Genomic DNA, 22251 nt, shown 5'->3' with positions numbered 1-22251 from the left:
TCCCCTCACTAAAGCATTTTTGATAAGATCATTCAACAAAAATTGATTTATAATTAGCCTTACAATAAATTGGAAAATGAAGGGATTTAATGAAAGCAGCATTTAACAATGAGTTAATGAAAAATGAAGAAATCTATAAACCATTCTTAAATTGTTAAATTACATTTTAATTGAAGTAGAGGCATACTGAATTATAATTGTGATCAGTTTATTAATGAGATGGACAATATTGTGATCTAACAATGCCAGGGCACTCTGTTCTGTTTGGTCTGCAGTCTTGTTTCCAGTCCTTTTCAGCCTAATGCCTGAAGTTGGAGTGGAGTTTTTATTCACTGACGACTATTCAGGGTCCACGTTGGGTAGCCTCCCAGAGGTTGTTGATCAACAACGCAAATCTGCTGAGAATCCAGCACTAATCGGGCAATCCACCTCGAAACATTTACGAGGATGGATGGTGGAGAAAGTGGACACGTCAGCTTGGTGCAAGTTGTATTTTTCCAGCACATTAATGAAAGAGGCAGCAAATGTCCTAACCTGCCTAACCTCCATTAGGTTGGAATTGCCTGTGCTCAGAATCAGCAAGGATAGTCTGTTGTGGCATGTTTATGTAAACACAAGGAACTATACAAGGAAATATGATAATACAAGTGACATACAGATAATAGCATAAAAGGAACATAAGCACAAAGAATATACATGATCCACATGGATGCATATATAGACAAGCATTGGGGCACCAATTCCACATTCAGTATGAATCGAAAAGCTGTGTAATAAGTATATTACTGAGAGAGGCAGGAGGAAATGTGTTGATGCTTTGGTCAGCAGGCACACTCATAATGTTTAGCTTTTTATTGCATTAGGTAATTTATCAACAGCCAGAATGAGTTAAGATTGTATTAGAGAGAAGGCCTTTAAACAAGACACCTGCTATTATAGAGCCAGCAGCTTGCATGTTTTCCAAATTGAGCTGCAGTAATTGGAAAATTCATTTATAACCTATAAAACAAAGTCAATCCATAACCTTCCGTCTCAAATCCATGCTCTTCTGATGTTTAGTGTTACCATGAGCATCCCAATAATAATTGCAGCACTAACAATCTGTGTTGTCTTGGCAACACAGTGAAGTACAAGGTTCTAATGGGGGGGGGTGGGGGGAAGAGGTATTTCATCTCAATGTCCAGTCTAAATAACTTGACTGCAGTAAGCACACGGCAAAGTCTGATTCTGTATACCTCCTGATATATTCACGAGCGCCTTTTCAATGTGAAATGGACAAAGCTAAGGGGTGGTGGAGACAGGAATGAAAGAGGCTTGAGACCACTGTAGTATATAGTCAACTGGCTCGGCACAAGCAAAGGATCAAACGTGAGACCATTGGATCCAAACAGCTATGTAGCACACGGTGCCACTGGGATTTGTGATGTTGGAAGGAGCTTATGGAGCTGATGTAATATGGAGAGGAAATAATTTGTCTTAACATCGTTTGATTCATGAGTGTGATATACAGTATATCTCCATGTAATTTCTGTAAAGTCCAATCTGTAAGAAGACCGTAAAATCATTGCAAATTGCTATGAAAAAACAGATACAATACTTACATTGTAACTGATACTTAAAGAAAGCCTTAATCCATAAAACATTTGTAATGCAAGGAGTAATTTTAAATCCCTCTCTCCTGCAGAAGTGTATTTACATAGGGATAGGAACATTGTCAACTCAACATCAGGTTAACCTGCCAATTGAGGTGAAATGACGACCTCATTTAACAGCAACACACACAAAATGCTGGTGGAACACAGCAGGTCAGGCAGCATCTATAGGGAGAAGCGCTGTCAACGTTTCGGGCCAAGACCCTTCGTCAGGACCCTTGTGTTACCTCATTTAACAGCTTCTTCAGCTGATCATGATATTTTAGTGATCTCAGTAAGGAGTCTATTGCAGATACAGTGGTCTCTGTAAGAAGCAATAGCTAACACTGTAAAATTAACATGGTCCATTTCAGGCACACACACACTCCTTGGGTTTATCCTCCCCTACCTACAGACCTCCACCCCTATCTAGGCTGATGAGTCTCAGTCATTGATTCACTCTAAATGGGTTCCTTAATGATCCAATTAGATACAGCCCTCGCCACATAGGATGGACACAATACAAGAATGTGTACCAGCGGGTGACTAACCAGCTGTATGAAGTGTGAAATAGAACTGAGTGAAACTGAGCATGAGGATAAAGTAGCAGCTGAGCAAGAAAGGAAAGTGAGGGAAGGGGTTAATAAAACCGGTCAGAAGACAAGATCCTGCAATTTGTAAAAATAGGAAAATCAGTAAAATGGTAGAGATAGAGGGGTTGCAAGAGGAATTAGATGAGTTCTTGTAGAAAAATAATCATCAGCAAGACTATGAAGAAGGGAGAGTAGGGCCTGCTCTCCCAGGAGACCTGATGGGCTGAATGGCCCCTTTCTATACCAAAGTGTGTGATTCTGGGTGATACTTTAGCTTCTGTGAAACAGCAGTGTGGTTGTCTGACCTAGACGCGTCACAGTGGAGAATGAACTGGCTGTACAAATGACAAGTGCTTCACGCAACATTGAAACCTGGCTCTACAAATACTGAAAACCGCAGCGTTGTGAACGAACATGAAAATCCGAATCTTGGCTCCAATATGATCTGGACATTGAGGCCCATTTCCTCCTCCTCCAAAGAAATCTAATAAGCTCCCTTGATGGCTGCTCTTATAAGGCCTGTTTAATTTCTCCAGCTGCAGGCTCTAAAATTAGTTCAAAATTAGAAATTCCTTCTTTCTTTGTCTTAAGGTCTAAACTAAACTTGCAAAACTGCATCTGGGAAAATTAAGTAGGCAACTGAGTGAGTAAACATTGGAGTGACAGGACAGGGTAAGTTTTTCCACTTTCCCATTGGGATTATGGCTTAAACTGTTTGAGCACAATGAACGGAGAAGCAGAAAAGGCAGAGAGAAATGTGACAGGAGGATGTGAGGCAGAGCAAGGACAAATGCTTGACCAGGAGCGAAGAACCAAGGCAAGCTGAGTAGGAGCTGTTAAACTGGGGGTTGCTGTGTGGCTACACAATGTTACAGGTATGGAGACTCAGGTTTTTGCAGATGCTGGAATCTGGGGCAACAAACTTCACCCTGGAGGAACTCTGCAGGTCGGGTAGCACCCGCGGAGGGAAACGGACAGTCAGCATTCACCTTCCTTCACAAATGCGGCCTGACTGCTAAGTTTCTCCAGAGTCTTGTTTAATGCTACAGGCAACTCCGTGGAGGTCTGCACACAAAAAAAAAATGAAGGAATATGTTTTGAGCCACTTCTTTCATCTCCATCTGTCCATGTGTGAAAGTGCTCTCACAGCCTTTAGCATCTGAAACAAGCCTGACTTAGAAGAGTAAAATCATTTCACCTTAGTCAAATGTGAAGAGTGGAGAGGATATATAAACTTTGCAAATTTACATAAATTAACACATCTACTTGGCATTGTCATGTGGTAATCCATTATTTGTAGAAACTCATGTTCTGCCCTTGGTATATCCTGATGATTAATTTCCTGAATTCTTTAATTTCTGGCTCTTTCCCATCTACCTAACATTCATCAATGTCGTTCTTTTACTATTCACTCAGAGAAAGGTATTCTATGAATCATCCCTGATGTTATTTTTTTCTCTCTCACTGCTGCCAGATCTAATGATATTCCAGGTTTTCTCAGAATGCTGGCAAGCATTTGAAAGGAAACGACTAATTGAAACAGGTGGAGCATGTGGCCGTGATGCTGTCAGGTTGTTTGTATCTGCTCTGGGTGTTAAAGGCCCTTGATCTGCAGGTGCTCTCTGACTGAACTAGGTTGAATTATATTTTCCTATTTTTTTCATATTTCCTGACAAAACATAATTTCACCCACTGAAAGAAATTCCATCAGTCTCATTTCCTCCAGTTATTTTCCTGTAATGTACAATATTCTCTGTCACATGCCAACCATTTCACCTTGATTCCTCTGCCACATACCGAGGGTCAATTTCCACTGGACAGTTAATCTACTGGCTTGTCCTGGGATGTTGGTTGGAACTAGAGCACAGCAGGAGGGGTAAAATGCATTGCAGGGAGCACATGAAAATTCCACACAGATGCCACCACAGTACCTGGAAATGTGGTCATTCCAAATGGTGAGGTGGCTCAATATCATGTGTGCAGTATTGACACATTTTGGCAACAAGTTTATTAACTAAAAGCTGTATTATCCCCATTTTATGTCTGTCCCATCAGTGTGAAATCCTTTCCAATATCATACAGGCCAGGCAAATCAGAACACTTTGGTTGAACTCTAAAGTGTGTACATTGTTAACTTCCACTGATCAGCAAACCCTACGTTTCCTTTCACATGTCTACTGACAGAGGTCTATTCCTGATTAACTATTTTATAGGCCTGTAACATTGGCTCTTTACTCATTTCCATTGCTGAGGCCTGACCTGCTCAGTTCCTCCGGGGAGCGGGGGGGGGGGGGGGGGGGGGGGGGGTGTGTGTGTGTGTGTGTGTGTGTGTGTGTGTGTGTGTGTGTGTGTGTGTGTGTGTGTGTGTGTGTGTGTGTGTGTGTGTGTGTGTGTGCGTGCGTGCGTTTTGCAGGTGTCTATTCCTGCTGAGGTTTACTTCCAAACAGTAACAGCAACGCAGTCTGTGCTTCCTCATATTCAACATAAACACTGCGGGCTAATGATTCAACCAGGCCTGTGTCTCCATAGAATGAATGACAGAAACATCAAAGCCCCGAAGCCCCCGCCCACTCCCTACGCAGAGGCAGCAACAGAAGCACCGACCCCCCCAGTCCCCACCCACCCATGCAGCAAAAGCACCGACCCCACTCACCACCGACCCCACTCACCACCGACCCCAGTCCCCACCCACCCATGCAGCTAAAGCACCGACCCCTCTCCCCACCCACCCCACCACCATGCAGGCAGCAACAGCAGATACACCAAAGAGTCATCGATCCAGAGTCAATATCCTGGAATTCTTTTTTTTTGGATATTCAACCTGTTCTTAATGTATTTAATTTGTTCAGGGATTTCTCCAAATGCTCCTTATTATGATGCAGTAGCACTTGGTATCACTTTCAGCAGTGCTGTGGAAATGGGGTGTGAGAATCTCAACAGGGGCCCGGAAGATATATTTCTTTGGCATGTTGACTCACCAAGGTCTTGCAGAAGATGGCAGCAGCCCTGAACCTACCAACTTTCAAACAAGGCTGCCAATAAAGGCAAAGGTGCAGTATCACAACATCTGGTTTTGGATTCAGTTCCTGAAGAGGAGCAACTGTTGCTACAGATCCATGAAAGCCTTTGGAATTGTGACACCAGCTCCCTGTTTGCATTAAATTAAGCAAATGCTGAAGACCTAAACAAAGATATAGAGGTGTCCCCCCCTCCTTTACAAAGGTAGAGTGTTCCTATGACACCTTTCTTAAGCCGAAATGACGTAAAGCGAAGAACCGTTAATTTATATGGGAAAAATTTTTGTAAAAGCGAAAATCCTCTTTGTAATGCAAAAACAAGTTACTGAAGTAGGCCTTTTGTAAAATCGAAGTGGCATTAAGCAAACATTCATAAAGTGGGAGACACCTGTATTGATAAATGAATATCACATTATGCAGAAAATAATTAGGGGTCTTCAATGTCGTCAGTGTTGAACTGCACTGAAGTCTTGGTGAGGGCTTTGGGATGGGATATAATACTTTCCTGTGTCACTGTTAGGGATTTTCAGCTCAGAAAGAATCATTGACGATTTACATTGATGGGTTAATACTTATGCCATTTTGTCGGGTCCTATTTAATAAGATTCTGACTCACTCTGTATGTAGCCCAGAAGAATTAGTTGTTTCATTTACATGGAGATCAGATTGTGTCTTAAAGGAAGTTGGTGCGTTGATTCAATCAACATTCTTCCTTTGAGCTTAATCTAATCCATCTCTTTTAGAGGGAAGATTTACATATTGGATGTGATTTGCAAAATGTTCATGCCCAGATGGCCTTGATATTCATTATATTTCTAGCATCTGTTTAATATAGTTAATTACTTGTACATATATTGGTAAGTTTGCTTGTCAGCCTCTATATCAAACGAGTTAGAGTCAGAGAATTACAGAAAGCTACAGCACAGAAACAGGCCCTTTGGCCCATCTACCTGTGCCAAGCCATTTATCTGCCTAGTCCCATCGACTTGCACCCAGACAATTGTCCTTCATACCATGTTCCTCTTAAGTGTTGAAATCGACCCCAGATCAACTATTTCTGCTGGCAGCTTGTTCTACACTTTCACTACCCTCTGAGTGAAAAAGTTCTCTGTATGTTCCCCTTAAACTTTTCACAAATACACCTTTAAGCCATGACCCCTAGTTGTAGTCTTGCCCAATCTCTGTGGAAAAAGCCTGCTTGCATTTACCCTATCTATAACTCTCATAATTTTGTAGAAAGCTACAAATCTCTTCTCAGTCTTCTACGCTCTAGGGAATAAAGTCCTATTCAATCTTTCCCTAGAACTTAGGTCTTCAAGTCTCGACAACATCCTTGTTATGATAGAGATCTAGAAGATTATAAGGCTAGCAGGAAAGAGCTTAAGAATGAAATTAGGAGAGCCAGAAGGGGTCATGAGAAGGCCTTGGCGGAAGGATTATAGAAAACCTCAAGGCATTCCACAAGTATGCGAAGAGCAGGAGGATAAGACATGAGAGAATAGGACCAATCAGGTGTGACAGTGGAAAAGTGCGTATGGAACCACAGGAGATAGCAGAGGTACTTAATGAATACTTTGCTTCATTATTCTCTACAGAAAAGGATCTTGGCGATTGTAGTGATGACTTGCAGCAGACTGAAAAGCTTGAGCGTATAGATTTTAAGAAAGAGGATGCGCTGGAGCTTTTGGACAGCATTAAGTTGATGAGATGATAAGATGATGAGAGGCATTGATCGTTTGGATAGTCAGAGGCTTTTTCCAGGGTTGAAATGGCTAGCACAAGAGGACACATTTTTAAGGTGCTTGGAAGTAGGTACAGAGGAGACGTCAGGGGTAATTTTTTTTGCAGAGAGTGGTGAGTGTGTGGAATTGGCTGCCGGCAGCGGTGGTGGAGGCAGATATGATAGGATCTTTTAAGAGACTCCTGGATAGGCACATGGACCTTAGAAAAATAGAGGGCTATGGGTAACCCTAGGTAATTTCTAAGGTAAGGACATGTTCGGCACAGCTTTGCTGAAGGACCTGTATTGTACTGTAGGTTTTCTATGTGGCTATGTTTTTTCTATGTAATCAGTCCGTCTTTCTAAATACTTATATATCCGGTCCCTTGGAACACCTTCCAATACCTTTCCCACTACTGATATCAATCTCACAGGCCTATAATTTCACAGCTTATTCTTTCTTAATAAGGAACAACATTAGCTATCCTCTATTCCTCTGGCACCTCACCCGTGGCTAAGTATCTCTGCTAGAGCCCCTGAAGTTTCTGCACCAGCCTCCCACTGGATCTGCGGGAACATCTTGCCAGGCCCTGTGGATTTATTCACACTAATTTTTCTCAAGACACCAAAGACTTTATTCTCTCTAATGTGTACAAGGTCCACAACCTCGCTACTCCATTTCATCATATCTATAGACTGCGTCCGTCTCCTGGGTAATTACAGGTGCAAAAAATCCTTTTTAGGATCTCCTATATCTCTTCCAGCTCCAGCATGGATTACCACTATGATCTTAAAGAGGACCAATAATGTCTCTTGCTATTCCTTTGCTCTTAATATATCTGTGGAAGCCTTTAGCATTCTCGTTCACCTTGTCTACTCGGGTAACCTCATGCTTTCTTTTAGCCCTCCTAATTTCCTTCTTAAATGTTCTTTTGCATTTATTATACTGCTCAAGTACCACATTTGCCCCTTCCTGCCCATATCTGCTATGCACCTCCATCTTTTTATTAGCTAAAGCCTCAATATTTCTTGAAAACCAAGGTTCCCTAAAACTGTTATGCTTGCCTTTTGTCCTGACAGGAGCATACATACTCTGTACTCTCAAAATTTCGCTTTTGAAGGCCTCCTGTTTACCAAATACACCTTTGCCAGAAATCAAGTGTTCCAATCCATACTTGCTAGATCCTTTCTGATACCATCAAAATTGGCCCTTATCCAATTTAGAATCTCAACCCCAGGACCTATCCTCTTCCATAATTATCTGGAAACTAATGGCATTATGATCACTAGATACAAAGTGTTCCCCATCACAAATTTCAGTCACCTGCCCTGTCGCATTCCCGAATAAGAGATCGAGTATCACACTCTCTCGAGTTGGGACTTCAATGTGCCAATTTAGGAAACTTCTTTGAACACATTTGACAAACCCTTTCCCATCCAGCTGTTTTCTAGTATGAGAGTCACAGTCAATATGTGGAGAATTGAAATCACCTCCTATCATAACCTCATGTTTCTTGCAACAGTCTGCAATCTCTCTACAAATCTGCTCCTGTGGAATTTTTGGAGGTCTGTAATATAATTGCTTTAACTTGGTCATATCTTTCTTATTCTTCAGTTCTATCCATGAAGCCTCACTAGACGAGCTCTCTAGTCTGTCCTCACTGAGCACTGGCATGATGTTTTCCCAGTCAAGTACTGTCACTCCTCGCCCTCTAATCCCTCTCACTCTATCATGCCCAAAACAACAAAAAGCCAGGGCCTGCTCCTCCTGCAACCAAGTCTCACAAATGTCATAATTCCATGTGCTGATCCATGCCTAAGCTCATCAGCCTTTCCGACAATGCTCCTTGCATTGAAATATATGCAGCTCAAAACATTTGTCCCACCAAGTTCAACTTTTCAAATCCTGACCTTGTTTGTAGACTCAACAACACTTTTCTCCACAGTCACTCCAGAACCTGTTCTGGCACCTGGCACTTTGATTCCCATCCACCTTCAATTCTAATTTACGCCTTCCCACCCCCAACCCTGTGCAGCACAAGCAAACCTTCCCGTTACAATAAAAGTTAACAGAATTGCTATCTTGACATTTAAGAGATCAAGAATAGCAAGTATGAAGCATTACGGGAATGTTTCAATCCTGTTTTGATCACAAAATCAATGCCTGCCTGATGATGAAAAGGGTATGAAGCTAATGTTGTGAGATCTTTTAATGAAAATTAATTTGTATTTAGTTGGATGCCAGGCTGTCAAATTGTAATTGATGCATAACTGACTTGCTCATCTTTCCTTCATAGACTTAAGGTATTTTCCAACTGTCTATCTGCAATGATTGCAAACATACGGTCAACTGGGCAATGTCACTAATGGATAAAAGTGATGGAAGATCAATAAAGCAATTTGAACAAAAGAAGTGAATGTGATAGAGTGCCAGTTTAATTTCATAAATGCAAGAGTTAACATCGTGGAACAAAACAAAACATGACAACTGGACAGCGAAAGATCACATAAAATATAAAAAAGCAGAACAGCTTAGACCCCAGGATCTGGAGGAAGTAAGACAGTCAACAAAGATTGGCCATGTTAATGTAAGAGCAACTGCAAGGAGCATACGAGTATATGAAAACCAACAGAAAATTATTAAACATGGTCAGGACAATATGGGGTACTTGAAAACTGAAAATGGTGATGCTGTACATAACAATAAGAAAATAATGAGTATTTATAATTAATACTTTGCATTGATATTTATAGAATCAGAATACATCATCAGGCCACAAGATATAGGAGCAGAATTAGGCCATTTGGCCCACTGAGTCTGCTCTGCCATTTCATCATGGCTGATCCAATTTTTCTCTCAGCCTCAATCTCCTGCCTTCTCTCTGTAGCCCTTCAGATCCTGACCAGTCAAGAAGCTATTAACCTTTGCCTTAAGTATACATAAAGATCTGGCCTCCACAGCTGTCTGTGGCAAAGAATTCCACAGATTCACCATACTATAGCTAAAGAAACTCCTCCTCACCTCCATTCTAAAAGGACACCCCTCTATTCTGAGGCTGTGTCCTCTGGTCTTAGACTCTCCGACCATCTTCTCCACATTAACCATATCAATGCTGTGTGGCAAAAAAAAAAAACCAGCTGGGTGGGGAGAATCCCTATTTAAATTATTTTTTAAAATGTCTTAATTCTAAAAATTATTGTACTACAATGTGTTCTAATATTAGCTCTCTTCAAAGGGAGAAGACAACACAGCATAATCCACAAAACTGTCCTCATTGAGGTAACTGTAAATCTCAGGTACACAATTCAGTGCTAATGGAATGTCAGAAAGGGACTGTTTGCCAAGCACAAGGGAACAGAGTCTGCCTCGGGCTGTTAATTGACAGCTAGAGAACTCCTAGAAATATAACAGCATCCGTGATAACACAAAGCTTTTGAGAACAGGAAAAGATCCTTATGACTACTGCAAGATATCTATTCATTGTAGGATGGATTTATTTCCTTTACCTATAATTTGATGATGTTCAAAATAAACGTTTACGTTTTAGTTGATATACAATGCACCCAGTGAATCACATTCAAAGATGGAACTGTACTTCCAGTGATTGGCTAGCTAACCTACTCGCCCAGATAGCCACTGACAGGTGATTAGCAGATGCCATATTTCCTTGGCAAAAAGGCAGAAATTGAAGAAAAAAGATCACAATAACCTTAACACAAGTGTTATTTTACTATGCTGTTCAATTGGAATAATTCCAGCATAAGATAACCAAAACCCTAGGTCATTGATGGGGAAAATACAAAGACTTTTCTTGAAACACTGCTCATCAGTGAACAGATAGAAATTTCTTTATTGATCATTTGAATTATAGAATCGTTAAATTGTACATCACAGAAACTGGTCCAGGGCCAGCTCATCTATGCTATGTCTGCTGTGAAGGCTATTGTTGCTCATCCCATCTGCCTGCCATGTTCCTCAACATCTTTCCTATCCATGTAGCTACCCAAATGCCATTTAAATATTATAATTGTATCTACATCTATCAACTTCTCTAGCATCATATTCCAGACATTAACCACCCTCTCTGTGAACATTTACCCCACAGATCACCTTTAAATGTCTCCCTTCTTATCTGTGCCCTCCAGTTCCAGACTATCCCACTCACTGTGAAAGACTCTTACTACTTATCCTTACTATGACCCTCAGTTATCATCTCATTAAAGAATATCTCAGTAAAGTCACTCCTCAGCTTCCCACATTCCAGTGAGAATAAACTCAGTCTATTCAGCCTCTTCTTCAAACTGCAGCCCTCCATTCCAGTCAACATCCTGATGAATCTCTTCTGCACTCTCTCTACTGCGATCACATCCTTCCTGTATTGTTTCAACCAGAAATGTACACAGACACTCCAAGAATTAGGATAGTTGTTTTAGAAAGTGAGCCTTGAAAATCCTTACTGAGGTTCTTCAATTTATGATCCACAGAAAACTCGAGACTGGTGCACTGATTTGATAAACTTACATTTTCCGGAGGTTGGGAAGTTTCTTGAAGATGCCAGTTGCCTCCAGGACAGTCAATTCATTATCATTCAACCGCCTAAACAAATCAAAAGGAAACAATTCAAGGGATAATGACTTGATGTGCCAAAGAATTGTGAACAAAAACACTAGTAGAATGATTAACAAAGGGTGAAGAAAGTCAGCTGCAAGTTAAAATTTTGCACAAAGAAGTTACATAAAAAATGGCATTCAATCTTTATCAGCATTTTTTGATCTGTGTTCTGGACCCTCTGTTCAAGCATTTTCCATTTTTTTCACCTTTGAAAACACCGTTATTACTTTGTTATCACACAGAATTTGAGATCTGTCCAGTGGTCTTTTTCACTAAACTTGCAATGACTGTGCTTCATGAAATCTCCTCAATAATTTAAACAGGTACTCACATGGTGCAGTTGAATCACAATGCACACTCAGGAACTTCAGTAAGTCAGTCAGCATCAATGTAGGGAAATGGGCGAATGGGGTGGAGACTTTGTTGATCTGATTTCCTGAGCAGAGTCACTATCAACCCAATCTCAAAATAATCTCTGCTCTCAACTTTTAGTTTTCCATTTACCTTTAGTTCTCACGCATGCCTCCCTGAAAGTGAGGGTTTTACTTTGTTAGTATGAGCTATTTCTGCATGCAATCATTGGCAGGATATTTGCTACTAGGTGGCTCATATGTGAGTTTGCATGTTTTCCTTATCCAGGGATTATGCAGGTAGACTATCCAGGGCTCGTCGGTGGAATGGAATTGGAAGCAGAACTCATTGTTGCTCAAAGGAGGTGGAGGAGCTTAATGAGCTTGGCAGACGAAGGTTGATGCAAAATACTGACTGTCCATGTCCCTACATCGAAGCTGACTGACTTACTGAGTTACTCCTTGCTTCAGACATCTTGTGGCTCCACTCATTGTTGCTTTTCCCCTCTCTGTACAGGGGACATGAAGTTAACAGTAGCAATCCTGACTGTGGTTTGGTTAGCATCAATGGCAGACACCTTCAGATGAAACCACAAGGTTCTGTTCACATGGTACAATGACGATAATGTTTCACGATGCACTGACATTGTATCTGCAGCCCTTCAATTTTGTCCCCAAACCAATCAGATTTCAACAGTTAGTATTTGTTTTTTTATCGATGAGAAAAGAATGCAACTTTACAAAGAAGTTATTGTTTAGTTGAAAGTTTGAGGGGGGGTTGACCTCACAGTCAGACTTACAGCTCAGTAGTGTACTCCGGGAGATGATTGGGGATCCTGGAGAGTTTCTGATTGGAGCAGTCCACAACGGTGCCTTCACAGCGGCATTTCTCAGGACAGACCAGGTCCATGAAGCAGTCGCTGCTTAGCTTAGTTCGGTAGTCCTCTGAGCCTGCGCACAATAGTGAGCAGAACTAATTAGGATTATTACTGATAATGTTCCTCATTCCTATGTAAATTTGCCTTGCTGGGACCTCCATATATTTTCCTGGTGTATTAACATATCCAAAAGGCAGTGAAGGCTGAGGAAAGCTGCATCTCTGAAGGATCTGGTATTCCATGCTACTCAACCCTGACCCCGATCTGTCAAGGGATACCCCACCCCGCCACATGTTAAACAAAGTATGTACAGGCATTCCCCATCACAGAAGACCACCCTACCATCCCGGATTAAATCCAGAATATGTGGATATGGATTGGTCTCTATGGCCACATGAGGACAACCAATAGACAACCTTTCAGGAGAACATCATACTCGACTCAAATGATCACACTACTACTAAGCACATCTAAAGAATATCCACCCAGACTGCCATGGCTGCGTAGTGAGGCAGATCACTAAAGCTGTGAGATGGAATGTAACTAGCATCTACGTCCATCCATGATCAAATGGCAACTCTGCAAACACATATGAACTTATAATAAGTAACAGACTGGTGAAAACTGATTGGTCCATTCAGGCTATACCACAATTCAACGCAGTGCAATCATCTCTGCACACCATGCTTAGTGATGGGAGAGAAGAAATTGGCTGAAACATTCCTGCAGATTACACTGACATCTCCTCATAGTTGATCATAAGTTGGCATTGAAAAAAATGTCCATTGAGTATTCAGCAGATATGAAAAGCCCTTTCTGTGACCTCAGCCTTGTTCTGGTTCATGTCTTAGCTCTAGACATGTTTATGCATGATATCTCCACTCCTGTGATCTTAATTGAGCTGAAATGTCAGAATGATTAAGAAGTGGGATTTGGTCTTCCTGTTGTTTGTTCACAGTCTGGTCCTTCTTTCTGCTGCACTTAAAGCAAGAGATCCATGCCTGTACTGGGAGCCCAGAGATTATAAATTCAATTCTCATCATGGACAATTCTAGTGGAAAACTACAAGATTGACTGCTCCACTGAATTTACATTTGCCACTGAATTCGACATCTGCTTACGTCATGACCAATTTTCTGTGACTGTAGAATGTACCGACTACAGGATGTCACTTTGATAACACTTCCCTGCCCTGTGATCTCTAGCACTAAGCACAAGCAAAGCTCCTTAAGGAAATCCTTCTCAAAATTGGCTATCAGAAATAAATCATCCTTCTGTGCCTGCTACATACATGTTGATCTTTACCAGCTGGTTCACTACTGTCTGCAGACACAATCCCTGAACAGAATGAGGTCAACTAAAACCATGACAACTCAGCAACGATTCTTCCTGCAATACTTCCAACAAATGTCCACCACTAGTTAAATCTATCTAAGGATGACCAGCAAATGATTCAGTCTTCTTCCCTCATCACTGCAGAACCCACACCATCCTAAACGTAAGTACAAAGTTGAAGCATGCCTATGTGCACATTCAGAGGCCAAACTCCAAGCCACCATTGGCTGCTTCCCTGAAGAATCAGACGATGGGCCATATACTAAACATCGACAGAAGATAGATCATCTAGAAACTATGCCTTCCTCACAACATCCCCTGACAATCAATAACTGCAAATGACTGCAGAAAATATGGATCAGGAAATTAATTGCTTAAAAGTGGATTTGACCGGAAGAGTCGGAAATTTTTTGTTCAAGTTATACAGGGCTCTGGTGAGACAACATCTGGAGATTTATGCATAGTTCCTGTGTTTCTCTTTAATTGAATGAAAGCAACAAAGATTTATTCCTGGGAAGGTGTCTTTGTCCTGTCGGGAGAGCTTAAGCAGACCAAGCTATACTGTCCGGAATTTCAAAAAGTCAGAGGTGCAAGTACAGATGGGCAATTAAATGGTGGCTCAGCCTGAGAAGCCTGCATCGCTTGAATTAATATATAAAAGGGAATGTTTGAATAGGTTAGGACTTTATTCTGTGGGGTGTAGGTGAATGAGAGGAGATTTGATGGATGATGCAAAATTATGAAGGGTATAGATAGGGTTAATGCAAGCAGGCTTTTCCACTAAGGTTGGGTGAAACTACAACTAGAGGTTAAAGGTTAAGTGTGAAAGGCGAAATATTTAAGGGGAACCTGCTTCTTCACTCAGAGGGTGGTGCGAGTTTGGAACAAACAGCGAAGCAAACTGATAGATGCTGGTTTGACTTCAGTCTTTAAGAGAAGTTGGGATAATTAAACAGACTTGAAGGAAATGGAGGGCTATGGCCCGTTTACCATTCTTCCTTAAATCCATGATCTCGTTCCAACCCAGAGAGAAATTCAAATGCATTTCAGTCTGCCATTCGTTTAATCCAAGTTCCTCAGCTTGAACCAGAGAAAAGAAGACACATACGGAAGGAGTCAGCAAGCTTTTGGTAAAAAGAGAAAAAAAAATCTCTGTTCCCAGGAGATAAAATCATTGTCTGGGATGCTAATGTTACATGTAGTGTGTTCATGGCACCAGCCAGGAGCTTCCAAAACTACATTTATTTTAAACCCCAATTGTTCTATTTTGGACATCTGGAAAACATAAGAGACTGCAGGTGCAGCAACGTTACAGTAAAAGCATCTGTTATTTGCCTCATTGTAACTTCAAGACAGAATTAATCTAATCCCTATCTGTTGTGTTCATTGCATACAGGATGATAATGTGGGTAAATGGAGCTCCACTAATTTCAAGTTCCTAGCAACAGCTTCAAAGCAAACTAGGTCCCAGCTCAATGCAGAACAAAGCTCCCTCTTCCTTGCCTCCGGTCCAGCCCTGTGAGGGCTATCTGTTTAATGTCTGTACCATATATCCCTTGCGTCATCTTGTGGCATCTTTTTGTAATGTTCAGTTAATTTAAAATTAAGGACAGTTTTTTTTGCCATGGAGATGAAGCAAGGCTGTCCAGACCAATAATTGTTTTGAAGATTTCATCCCACCGCAGTGGATTCAGATGAAACTAGTTTCCAGGTGAGGTACCTACGGCACAAAATGAGCAAGGCTCTGTATGAGTTCAGTAACGCAGGAATAAGCAACAGTGATCCAGTACAGGAATGATTAATTCAAATTGAATAACCGATAAATGATATTGAACATGACACAGATCAATTCAGCTTTGGTCTAGAACCAGCAGAGCCAGCACTGATCAACTGCAGATAGAAAGGAATCTGACCTCACCATGGAAACCAGCTCTGAACTGATTCACTCTTAACCAGATCTGATTAGTACAGAGACGTTTACGCACTAGAAATAATTTGGAAAATGTGTAGCTTGAGTGATTGATGGTTGGGTTGCCTTGTTCTCCGATGTTGCCAATTTATTTGTGAATGTTTTGTTACCAAACGAGAAGACATCATCAATGCGCTGTTAATTGTGGAGTATCCTGCGAGTGCTTGGCTTTTATATACTCTTCTCAATCAGCTGCTTGGCTGTTATTGTGGAAACTCAATTGTGATGTGGGGAGGGGCTCTCGTTGCTGATTGGTTGTATGGCAAACTTCGTGAATTGTGGTCTAGAATTTTGCCCGCATTGGCTCCTGTATCAAAATTGATCTTCTGTAGTGATGACCAAGCAGCTCATTGATAAGTATAAATGGCCAAGCATTCAGAGGATACATCACAATTAACAGTGCGCTGATGATGTCTCGTCGTACGGTGATGAAATGTTTGCAAGTAAGTTAACCAAGATCGGAGAACAATTCAACCCAACCAGTTTGCACACGAGTGAACATTCCAGTGGTGGCAGTTAATATGCTTGAATGGTGAGTGGATATCATGATATATTTCTAGGCAACACAACTGAAGCACTGTGTTCAGTTCTAGTAGCCGCATCTTAGAAAGAGCATGATTGCACTGAACAGGGCGCGAAAGAGTTTCAACATTATCTAGGATGGAATGTTTTAGTTATGAGAATAGACTAGATAGGCTGGGTTACTTTTTCTTGCAGTGGAAGAGGCTATTAACTGACTGAGGTATGCAGAGCCATAAAGTCCTTAGATACAGTAGATAGTAGCAAACTTTTCCCAATGGCATAGGTGATCATAACAAAAGACGTAAGTCTGGGGTAAAGAGAAAGAGGTTAATGAATTGAATTGACTTTATTACTTACATCCTTCATATACATGAGTAAAAATCTTTATATTATGTCTGTCTAAATGTGCAATGTGCAATTTATAGTAATTTGTAATAAATAGTATGTACAACAGGACAGTCAATATAACATAGAAATACAATTGTATCAGCATGAATTCATCAGTCTGATATCCTGGTGGAAGAAGCTGTCCTGGAATCTATTGGTCCTGGTTTTTATGCTGTGGTACCATTTCCTGCATGGGAGAAGCTAGAACAGTTTGTGGTTTGGGTGACTCAGGTCCCCAGTGATCCTTTGGGCCCTTTTTACACACCTGGCTAAGTACACGTCCTGAATAGTGGGAGGTTGACTGTAGTGAGCTTTTGAGAAAGGATTTTTCAATGGATGGTGTTTGAAATGCAATGCCTGAATGGGTGGTGGAGGCAGGTAGTCTCATAACATTTAAGAAGTATCTGATCAAACACCTGAATCACCAAGTCATAGAAGGCAGTAGAGCACGTGGTGCTGAATGGGACAGCACAGACTGATGCTCGCCGATGAGCAAGGACACGGTATGCTAAAGGGCCTGCTTCTGTGCTACACAGCCCTATCGTATCTGACAGCAATATGTAGAACTTTTTACGGGTAATCTTGTGAAGAGAAAACACAAACATAATTGTTTTTTCTCTTTTGATTGCCACTTGTAATGGGTCACTGGAGAAAGAGAGAAAAGAGCAACCAAAACTATATCCAGACGTGGGATCACTAACCAACAAATTGGGAATCAGTGTTTGAGTTATGAAGCAAGCAAATTGTTACAATATGAAACGTTTAAAAAGATGATTTCATAAAAACAAGAAACATTGAAAAAAGCCACTTCCCGCACGTCAAAGCCTGTGCTAGGTCTTTGAGAAAGTTATCCAATTTGTCCCACTTTTCTACTCAATTTTTGTAATCCTACAAACTTATTCAATTCCCTTCAAGAGCACCACTGATTCTGCTTCTAGTACCACCTGCAGTCGTGTATTCAGATCATTAAAAACACACTAGGCAAAAAATAAAATCTCAGTATACTCTGATATGTTTTGTTTGCCAATTATTTTAAACTTGTGACCTCTGGATACTTTTTCTTTGGCTTATTAAAACAGTTTCTCCCTAACCACTCCATAAAAATCCCTTATGATTTTAAACATCTCCAATACATTTTTCCCCTAACCAGTACTCTCACGTAACTCCCAGGAAAGACTGGTGTTTACATAGGATTTTATTTAATCGTAGGATGTCCCAAAGCACCTTAGAGACAATAAAGTACTTTTAGACATATAGTCATTGGGTTTAATGTAGCAAAAGAGCCAGACAACTTTTGTATACCGAGTTGCTACAAAAAAAAACAAAATAATGAGCAGAAATTAAATTTTCATGAGGGTGATTGAAGGATCCATTTTGCCCAAGATACTAGGCACGATCTCTCTGCTGTCCTTCAAAATAATTGCAGGAGATGTTTTTGCATCCTGCAGTGAAAATAGCTGGAATCTCTCTTTACCCAAAAGTCGACACCGCAGCATTTTCTGAGCACCATGTTAGAGTAGCAGCCTTCATGCCTGTGGTCAACTATCCAGAAGGAGTCCTGGCTCAAGAAGGGAAAGCACTACATTTGAACCATGGAGGATCTTAAGGTCTCCTTGCTTGATTGCTTTGATTACATGCTGAGGAATTTCCACTCTAACTTGGCTAGAGCAGTGTCTTGTGACTGCATGACTGGGAGCTGGCTGTGGAACAGTTATGATGGTGGGCAGTCTAACGATGCATCAGGCTGTATCACCGGACTGGTATAAGAACAAACATTTTGCTATTTTTCCTCACGTACAACTCTTCCCTTCCAGTTGATGCCAAATTCTGCTTATTTCAGTTCAATTTTGAACTGTTATGTTGACCATCACAAAAATATGTTCTGTACTGTAGACATAATGTAGACAACTGCATCAGCACTGATAAACACACTTAACTTGTAAGGGGAACATAGGAACATAAGAAAGAGAAGCAAGAGGAGGACATGCGGCCCATTAAGCCTGCTCTACCTTTCAGCAGAACCATGCCAAATCTTTTACCTCAAACCTCATTTTCCTGCACTATTCCCACATTTCTCAATACCATTAATATCCAGAAAACTATTGACCTCTGTTTGGGATGTAGTCAATGACTGAGTCCCAGCATCAATCCAAGGTAGAGATTGCCAGTGATTGACCATTTTCTGAGTGAAGTCTTAAATGGCTCAGTCATTAAGTTCTGGTTCCCTCAGCCAGGGTAAATGAACATTCCCCCATCCCTCTACCCAGACAAGCATTCTAAAAATCTTGTATGCTTTAATGAGGTCACCTCTTATTTGTGAAAGCTCCTGGGAAATAAAGGCCTAACCTATGCAGTATCTTCCCATATTACACCCCCGACATCTCAGGAACTGTTCTGGTGAATTTTCCTTGCATTTCCTCCACAGCAAGTATGTTCTTTTTCAAGAGAAGAAACTTCAGACAAGATTTCAGTGAGATCCCATATAATTGATGTAAAATAGCGTTTTTCTTGCATTTAAATACACTAGCAAAGGCCATGATAACATTTACATTCATAATTGCCTGGACCAATAAAAATGAAAATAGTATTTGACTTTAATATGTTCGGTTACTCATCTTCATGTAAATAAATTTTACACCATGAATCCAGATTATTTTGACTCTGAGATCCCTGACCAATCCCCATTTCTACTTGTTGTCATTGCAATGGAACTATAATATCTGTTATAAATTAAAGATGTGACAGGCTTTGAAGAGTCAATTTGACGCCAATGCAAATAGGCTGGATTCAAGATTTAGATCTTTGAAATTTGTCCTTCCCCTCCGTCAGCACTATTAACGTCTCCAGCTTGTTGGAGTGAGGAAGGAGAGGCTTGTCATGCTGCAGAAAGACACGAGGCGTGCCATGGTGCTTGACGAAACCATGTTTTACTCATAGCCTGGAAACACATGGTTAGATCAAGCACAACAGAACACCACGCTCAGAATCAGAGCCAGGGTTAGAGAATGCCAAGAAGAGCAGAGAGGTAAAAGAGAACGAGGAAGACTGCTGAGTGCAGTCTGGAAGCTTGACTAGCAGCAGACAATCCATGCATGAAGAAACGCTGTAGTGTCAAATCATCCAATTAGAACAAGCTGTTATCTAGCAATACTAGGCATTAACCTCGAGTGTTGAGACACGATCCAGGTAGAGATTACCTCACTCAGTGATGAAATTCATAACCAGTTAATAGATAGAAAAGGCTGAGAAACCCATCAATAAACTTTAGCTTCAAAGCACAGAGGAGCCTGAGAGCAAACAAGTTTCCAAACCTGGATAGTTCAAATAGGCAAATTAATCGTGTTCTTTTGATTTGCAAATTTCAGTCAAAACACGTGCCACAGGAATTTCTTGTTTCATATGCATCTATTACAAGGCTCAGGCGAAATAATTAGTCAACAGCCTTCGATGCCTACGTACTGTGAGGCACCCCTGCCGGTCAGCCACAGCTATGGTGGTGAAAAAGATCATTTTATGGATAACTACAGGAGTGTGCGGGCCATGGCAGTCAAAGCTCAGACTGAGCATGGCACCTGATGATGATGGTGATGATGATGGTGATGATGATACCTCCAACAAGCAGAGACATTATGGAAAGATGTTTTCAAAAATCTGCTGCACATGGTAACAGCAACACTATACCATCCGCACCATCCAAAACAAGTGGGGCTTCTCAGTGGCGAAACATTTTAATTCTGATTCCTATTCCTGTTCCAACATGTCGGTCCATGACCTTCTCTTGTGCAAAGATGAGGCCACCCTAAGGGTGGAGAGCAACACCTTGTATTTCATCTAGTACCTTCCTCACCGATGGCATAAATATTGATTTCTCCTTCTAGTAATCATATCCTCCCCCCTTCCTTCATTCACCATTTCTAAGCTTTTTCATCTTCGCACCTGCCTACTACGTCCCCCTGGGTCCCCTCCTCCTTCCTTTTCTATTATCACTCTTCTCTCCTATCACATTCTCTGCTTCACATATCACCTTCCAGCTAGCCTCCTTCCCCTCCTCCCACCTTTTTATTCTGGCATCTTCCCGTTTCCTTCTCAGTCCTGAAGAGGGTTTTGGCCTGAAACATAGACTATTCATTCATAGATGATGCCTGACTTGCTGAGTTTCTCCAGCATTTTGTGTGTGTTGCTTTGGAGTTCCAGCATTTGCAGACTTTCTGATGTTTGAGATGATATGCTATCTCTTATCTAGTAAAATACATCAAGGCATTTAATTGAAAAGAAGTGTCTGAAAGCTCGGGAGTTGTAGCTTAACCAACAACTGACCAGTCTGTCTATTCACCTTCCCAGTCTCTTCATTGACTGACATATCAAAGTGATAATAGGCCTGATCTGATTCTCATTCTAAACCACGGCACACAACTTACTTTTTAATACAGTATCATAACATAACAACATTGTTTTAAAGCACGTTGAGCAAGTGTTACTAACAATGACCAATCTTGAGATCCACAAAGAGATACCGGTAACTAATTTTACATTTTGTAATTCAACTGATCCCTTTTGGAAAATAAATAGTACTTTCAACTCTTTAATGTGTGGAAAAATGAAAGCAGTCATAATGTCCACAGCAAATTCACACATTGCAGAAGGGTACCCTGATGACTCTGTACAATTCAGTTGCACCAATCTCTCTAGAACACTATGCACAATATGCTTCCACTTTATCATACCCTGATGTAACGGACTTTCAAAATAACAATGTTGAACATTCAAACCTTCCTATCACACTGCCTGTATACAGTATGCCCATCACTGTGGCAATTCATCTTCACTCAAACACTTGGAGAAAAATTCTGTAGGTGCTGCAGTTCCAATATAAAATTAGAAAGCTTGTTCACTCATAGATAAAGAATCAGTCTATTTGTTTCTTTAGTTTTATTCTAATATTTCTTGATTTATCATATCTCATTCCAATAATCTTGTACAATACAACCTTTCCAGAGCAGTTCCTGATATTACATATCCATTTATAAAACATTTAGGATAATATATTTATTATAACATCCCCTTATATTTCTTGTGGTGGGCTAGAGGTTTACAGTGAGAAGGAGGGTTTAAGGGAGTATTGAAGAGCAAATGCTTCACGTGAAGGATAGTTGGTATCTGGCATGCAGTTTTAGAGGAGGTGATGGATGCAGAACAGTAATGATGTGTAAGAGGCACCTTGATGTACTTGAATGAGT

At 40.9% G+C, this 22251-nt stretch overlaps 1 protein-coding gene across 2 annotated transcripts in view; it reads right to left on the bottom strand.

The window, feature by feature from the left end:
* Positions 1-22251, bottom strand: part of LOC140739492 (slit homolog 3 protein-like) — a 611537-nt gene that overhangs the window by 92652 nt on the left and 496634 nt on the right. For both annotated transcript variants that reach the window (XM_073067845.1, XM_073067846.1), the window contains 2 exons: positions 12724-12874; positions 11484-11558 (listed from right to left, as the gene is read on the bottom strand). In XM_073067845.1, the coding sequence (XP_072923946.1) occupies positions 11484-11558; positions 12724-12874 (226 nt within the window). The remainder of the gene's footprint in view (positions 1-11483; positions 11559-12723; positions 12875-22251) is intronic.

This window comes from Hemitrygon akajei, chromosome 15 (assembly GCF_048418815.1).
Source record: "Hemitrygon akajei chromosome 15, sHemAka1.3, whole genome shotgun sequence".
NCBI classification, from domain to species: Eukaryota; Metazoa; Chordata; class Chondrichthyes; order Myliobatiformes; family Dasyatidae; genus Hemitrygon; species Hemitrygon akajei.
The sequence above is the reverse complement of the archived record's forward strand: the minus strand, read 5'-3'. Positions and strand labels throughout refer to the sequence as shown.